At 42.9% G+C, this 6,382-nt stretch overlaps 2 protein-coding genes across 2 annotated transcripts in view; one reads left to right on the top strand and one right to left on the bottom strand.

The window, feature by feature from the left end:
- Positions 1-1,641, bottom strand: part of FASTKD3 (FAST kinase domains 3) — a 12,976-nt gene extending 11,335 nt beyond the window's left edge. The window contains exon 1 of the mRNA XM_012658015.1: positions 222-1,641. Coding sequence (XP_012513469.1) covers positions 222-1,641 — 1,420 coding nt within the window. The remainder of the gene's footprint in view (positions 1-221) is intronic.
- Positions 1,642-2,841: 1,200 nt separating this feature from the next.
- MTRR (5-methyltetrahydrofolate-homocysteine methyltransferase reductase) overlaps positions 2,842-6,382 on the top strand; it is a 45,426-nt gene continuing 41,885 nt past the window's right edge. Inside the window, exons 1-2 of the mRNA XM_012658014.1 lie at positions 2,842-2,886; positions 4,447-4,605. Coding sequence (XP_012513468.1) covers positions 4,477-4,605 — 129 coding nt within the window. The 5' untranslated portion in view covers positions 2,842-2,886; positions 4,447-4,476. The remainder of the gene's footprint in view (positions 2,887-4,446; positions 4,606-6,382) is intronic.

Below are 6,382 nucleotides of genomic sequence, written 5' to 3'. Positions count from 1 at the left end.
TTCCTTCTCTCTATACAATCTCTATAGAATGTCCTAACATTTTTTAACTTTGTTTACAGTAGCATATATTAACTTCGGATCTCACCCTCAGATTACTATGGGAAAATAAATAAATAAAGACAAAGTATTGCTCAATGTAAATGATACAAATGTGACTTGAAACCACCACAAATTCAAAGGCTAATTTTTTTTTCAACTTTCAGAAGTTACAACCAACTCACCTTGAAGACGCTGAAGGAAAAAAGGGCTGAATATTTTTGCCATAAAGTTGACTGGATGGCGTTCAATAAGTGAACATGAATGGAGAAGTTTCAGTAGTGTTTTGGGTGGAAAATAATTAAAATGAGTGAATAGCATATTTTCTAGCTTCCTAAATAAAGCAGAGGCATTTGGTGGCAAATAATTGAGTTTTCCAAATGGTTCAATTAATTTAGAAATCTGGCTAGGTGAAAATTTTTCTGATTGGCAAACAAAAGTTTCTGCCACTGCATCAAAGATGGGTTTTGAAAGAATCAGTTTTCTACTGCAGTACTCCATGATTTTGCTGACAACTTCAGGATCCAAGGTGAGAGAACGTGCAGTTACGTGTTGCTCTAGGGCTTTTGTAAAAAATCTGTCACTGTGCCCAAAATATATGAAAGCCTCTAAGACTCTTCCAAGTTCCTCATTAGTGAAATGTGTGATGTGCCTCACAACATATTTACTCGATTTTATAACCAGAGGAAGTGCCTGAGTTTGATCAAGAGCAACGAGGGCAGTGAGCATTTGGCTAATCAATTTAGGACTCAGGTTGGAAACCACTGAAAGGGAAAAGTTGTTTATCTTATTTAAAAATGTTTGGTGTTGGTCCATTTTTTCAGCACAGGCCTGCAATATTCTATAAAGGGCCACAATATCCTCCGGGGTAAATGTTTCCAATTTTTCACCTTGCAGTTGATAAATAATCAGTTCTAGTGTCACACAATCTGGACCTTGCAGTCTAATCAGACTTTCCCCAAGAATACAAAGATTGTGAACTTCCAGGCCACCTCTTTTGAGACGATTCTGACACTCTGCCACTAGGTTCAGTAATAGGCTACTTTGAGGATCCACATGCAACAGAATCAGAGACTGCAAAAAAGCCATCAAACTAGTGTTTGACAGATGTGAGGGTTCCTGTTCAAACCGAAAGCATAAAGCTTGAAAGAGGCTATTCTCTAGTATGTCTTTTGGCAGCCTTCGATCACCACCTTTTTTTTCCACTTCACAAATCCGTTGTAAAGCTTCTGCTGCCACAGTATCAGGGAGAGTTTCCATTGTGCTTATGAAACTTAACACTTCTTCTGATGAAGTGAAGTTGTTTAGCCTCCTGATAAATATCTGTTCGTCTTCACTTTTAAGATTTTGTTCAAGCCTGTCCCAGTCACGTACTTGAGAGTATACCGGATGAGGGTCATTTCCATTTTCTGAATGAAACTTTTTACAACAGGCGTGACGGAATCTTACCCTGAAAAGCTCAGGTGGTTGTGAACAGAACCAAGGACACAGATGCCCCTTGACTGTCTTGTGAACATGATTTATAGGTTGATTTTTTAGAGTAGCTCCGTGTATCCAAAAATCAGATAAGTGACAAAGGTTCCTCCGCAGGGTGATTGAAGCCATGCCATCAGATTCTCAACTTCTCTCGATTTATAACTAAATTAAAGAATTAAAAAACATGGTCAAATACACTGAGACATGTACACTGTTGACATGACTCACTCAACATCAATGTTTACAAAACTACCAATGAGTACTTGAAAAAAGAGAGTGATAAAAATTCCCCTCTAAAATATAAGCACCAGAACATCGGGGTCTCTTAATCCTAGAGTTAGAAAAGTGGCATCTAACAATAACTATCACTATCACTTGCCAGGCCCTATTGTGTTTTATATCTATTAACTTACACAAATTAAGTACTTTTATCGTCATTTTACACAAGGAAAAAGTTGGACCACAGATAAATTGCTTTGCGCAATGTATGCAGCTAGTAAGTGGCAGAACTGAGATTCAAACTCAGGTAATACAGCTCTTAACTGTGCCTCTTATATGTTTGCTGAAAAAAGGAATTGTGTTTGGTTAGAAGTAAATTTATTCAAAAAAGAAGAGAACGGGTAAAGTAGGCAAAAATAGGATAACTAGTGCAAGGCAAGGGTAAAAGCTTGCTTAAGGGCCCTGAAATGTTGGTTTCCCCTTGGTGTTAGGGTTCAGCTAGGGTTGAAGGAAAAAAGTCTACCCACCTTGGCAAGCGGAAAAAAGCTAGAATTTTAAAAAAAAAGCCAACAAAACAAAGGTCAACGAGGGAGGAAGGTGGGGTGGCCAGTCCAGACTTAAACACCCCGCTGGAGGATCTGCGAACACGAGTGTGCAGCACAGAGGGGACCGGGACCGGGGTCGCGTTCTCCCTAGAATGAAAGGGACCCACGGGCCGAGCACCTTCAAACGCAGCGCCCGGGGATCTTCGCTGGGACACTGGTCGGGTGCCGCAGCCCGAGAAAGGACGGCCGGGCCAGAGCACTGCCGGCGTCTAGCGACACCGAGGGACTGCACATGCCCGGCCAACCAAGCTGAGAGCTCTATGGGCACCTACCGAGGTCCTCCTGCCGCGCGTTCAGAGCAGCCGTAGTAACACCAGAACCTCGTGGGCCTCCGTACAGAAACGCGGCGCCTGGACCCAGCAGCCTGGCGCATGCGCAGGGCCGAGAGGTTGCCCAGGCCCTGCCCACGGCCGGCGCTCTGTAATTGGCCCCATCTCCCCCTGGATCGAGCTGCCTATTGGTCCTGGGTGCCGAGCATGCGCACTTCGGCGGGGCGTAGGGCTGGCGGAGGTCGAGCTGTACCGGAGTGTCTCAGCCAGACCCCGCGTAGGTGAGTGCTCTGGGATCTGCGGCTTCCGGCCCAGGGGGCCTGTTCAACCCGAGCGCGACGGGGAAGCGGCACGTAGTGTGCCAGGGTAGCCGGTTTGCGCGCGTGGTTTCCTCTCCCTCCGAGCTCCGTGGGGTTGCTGCGGGCGCGGGCTGCGGGGCTCGGCCTCAGGGCCTCCGGGAGCGCGCTCTGGGCCTTAGAGTCGCTCGTGGAGGCGCCAAGGCCTGCGGGGTGGCGTGGGGCCTTTCCCCCTGCGCCGCCTTAGGTTCCGGATACTTTCCAGACCTGGGTAGACTGCACGTGGGACGGGGGCGTGTCGGGAAGGGGCGCGCTCGGGAGACTCCGGGGCGTTCCGAGCGCGGACCCGGCCGGACGCGGGCGACGAGTCCTGTCACCGCCTCTGCGCGAGCCCCTGGTCCTGCCAGTGCCGGGAACCTCCGCTGAGTTTCTTGCTGTTTCGGGCTGTCGTGGGAATGAGGGGTAATCCTCAGAAGCACGCAGCAACAGTGTGTGGCTCCTGGGAAGTGATACAAATTGTGAGCTGCAGTAAGGTTTTCATCACCGTATTTTCACAGTTTTCTGTGAAGCCCTAAGTGTGTAGTGTCTTCATGTTATTCATTTATTTATTAATTCATTCAGGTAACTTACTGAGCACTTGTATGCCAAGTGCTGTTATGGTCCCTAAGGATATTCCAGAATTAACATGTAATTTCTTTGTGGCTTAATTTGTCCTTAGATGTAATTGGCCACAGGAGCATAAAACCATAGGTGGTTCATTCACCAAAAGCCAAGATTTTGACTCCGGTCTCAGTTTATATGTACTCCTACAGTTGACAGTCTGCCAGTTTCAGCCACTAGATGAGTATGGAAATAAACCCTTGAATGTCGTTAATTTTACTAACAAACGTTTTCCCTAAAGAGATAACCAATAGTAAAGACATATGTACTTACGTATATGTATACACTACTCGCATATATGGTACTGAATTAAATAACAAAGAAGAGTAAGTGCTTCAGTTAGCTTTAGTACTATGATTTCTTTGTTTAGCATTAGGATCAAATAGGAACCAAGAATACTATCATTTTAATGGAATTTTTACTTTACTGGTTTTAAAAAGAGGAAACAAAGATATTTAAGACTTTTTTTTGAGTGATACTACGGCTCATGCTTTGCTCAGGTGTTTTGCATATGTCAAAGCCTTTTCCGGGTAGATAGTATGATCCCCATTTTAAGGATATGGGAGCTGAGGTACAGATCAGTTGAGTAGTTTGCCTACAGGTATGCACTTAGAACTGCAGATTGAGGCCTAAGTAATTTGCCCCGATATATCTGATTTCTGGGCCATGGGATTAGATTTTCATTCCTATACTCTCCTTAGTTTACTGAATTCTCTCTTATTTAGGCTTCTTTAGAATTAGCGCTAACAAACAAATTTAGAGAAGCCATTTCATAGTATGTGTGGGTATTGCATTAGTTTTTACAGATCAAGGGAGAATTAATACCTGTAAGTTGTTACTACTTCGTTAAAAAGCAAATCTCTTTTTTTCTTTTCTGTTTTTCAGTGTTACTGTTACAGCATATGCCTTGAAGTGATGAGGCGGTTTTTGTTACTGTATGCTACACAGCGAGGACAGGCAAAGGCCATAGCAGAAGAAATATGTGAACAAGCTGTGGAACATGGATTTTCTGCAGATCTTCACTGTGTTAGTGAGTCGGATAAGGTAAGAGCCATTGCTTTGGATTTTACTGTGTTTTGTGCATTGAAGTATTTTTGCTGTTAAATGATGTTTGTTAAATAATGAAGTAGGGCACTAAATACCACCATAATCCTTTTATTTTTTTAACAACCAGAAACTTACTTTTGCAACTGTATTGTAAGATTTCAGCAGTTTTTTTTTTTAACATAGAAGTATGCATTTGCATTAGAGTAAATGGTCTCAAAAACCAAAACAAGTAACTACTCCTTAACTATAAATGGCAGTAATAGTATGTGCCTCGCTTATCTCACGGGGTGCCCATGAGAACAAATGAGATGTGTATTTGCATGTGTCTTTTCCACTTCATGAATCTCAACGCCTCATTTTGTTTTCCCAAAAGAAGGACATTACCACTCGTGGTAGAGTTCCTCAACATGAAGGACTGCCTAGATTGTTTTGTGAAATAGAATTAAAGCAGTAGTGTAAGGATCTGGAAAAGGTTGAGCTGCTTAAGGTCAGGGACTACTTATTTTCTCATTCAGTCTCTGCAGAAGTTCCTACCTTGGCGTATATAAGACTATAACAATTCTATGTTCTTCTTTCATTTAGTCTGAGACCTACATATTATACTGTTTCAGACAATTCTGATGATAACCAAAAGGACTTTATGGCACAAGATGATGTGCCAACTGCTAAGCAGTCAAATTCACTTCAGCACTTCAAAACTGTCCTGCCAGGCCTCTCTCTCACTCAAGTGCACAACCTCCTTTGGCCCTTCCTAAAACTAGTTCAAAAGACTAGACTGTCCGCAGCACAGGTGAATTGTAAGTCCGGCTCATAGAAGGAGACTCACCTTTATGCAACGTTGCCATGGTGACTCCTGATATAGTCACTTACAGAAAAGGGAGCTTCCCAAGGACACTGTCAATCTGCAGGCTCTGTTATTCTATAGTGAATTAAACTTATGTTGCAGTGCCACATGGTGAAATACAATCTGCATCTGTTACTCTGAGCAAAAAGTCATCACTGTCATAAAACTAGCCGTAATTTGGCTCCTTGTGGTTAACCTCACTAACTAGGTCAGCAGCTATTTGACAGTCAGGTTAGTGGTGAATTTTCTTCAACACCAAGGTAGTCATGCTGCTTACCCTCTCTGGCTGAGTGGTATCTCTAATTGTTCATAATCTAAGTTTAAGAGATAGCACACTTCCTAGTTCACAGTAGTCCTTTCCAAGGCAAAGTTACTTATACAAATTCTGTGTGGAGTTTTAACACTCAGCTGTGTAGTATCTTTTAAGCATTAAATGACCTGGTAGAAAGTTAGCTCAAGTCGTTATCTCTCATATCAGCATAAAAAATAAAGTGAATTTTTTGGAGCCAAATTAGATGGTGTTCATGAGCAGTCAAGCTCATGGACTCTTAAGTAGAGACAGAGACAGGAAATGCTCTGTGAAATATTTAAATTTACATGATAATTACAATAAAGAAACTTGATGTATAAGAGTTGGGGACACTGACAATCTTAGCTTTCAGCTGATGATAGTCTCAGCTCTCTGGAACCCTGAGGGAAGGAGGATCCTGAGGATAACACTTTTAACTTCCCAGCTTTGAAATGCTCCAGGTCCTCTGCCTTTGTGTCATGAGCATTGCATACGGCTGGGTTTATATTTTGCTGAAGATTTCGGAGCTCCTGTGTTTGCACTGCTGTCTTTCTTCACCAGAGTATTCTATTTGTTTCTTCCTTGTTTTGCCATTTTAATCCTGAGTGCTTATGTGTATGTTCTTTTAATTTCTGAATCTC

The sequence above is a fragment of the Propithecus coquereli genome, unplaced genomic scaffold (assembly GCF_000956105.1).
Source record: "Propithecus coquereli isolate 6110/MARCELLA unplaced genomic scaffold, Pcoq_1.0 Scaffold569, whole genome shotgun sequence".
NCBI classification, from domain to species: Eukaryota; Metazoa; Chordata; class Mammalia; order Primates; family Indriidae; genus Propithecus; species Propithecus coquereli.
Note: the sequence above shows the minus strand (reverse complement) of the source record. Positions and strands in the feature narration are given on the sequence as shown.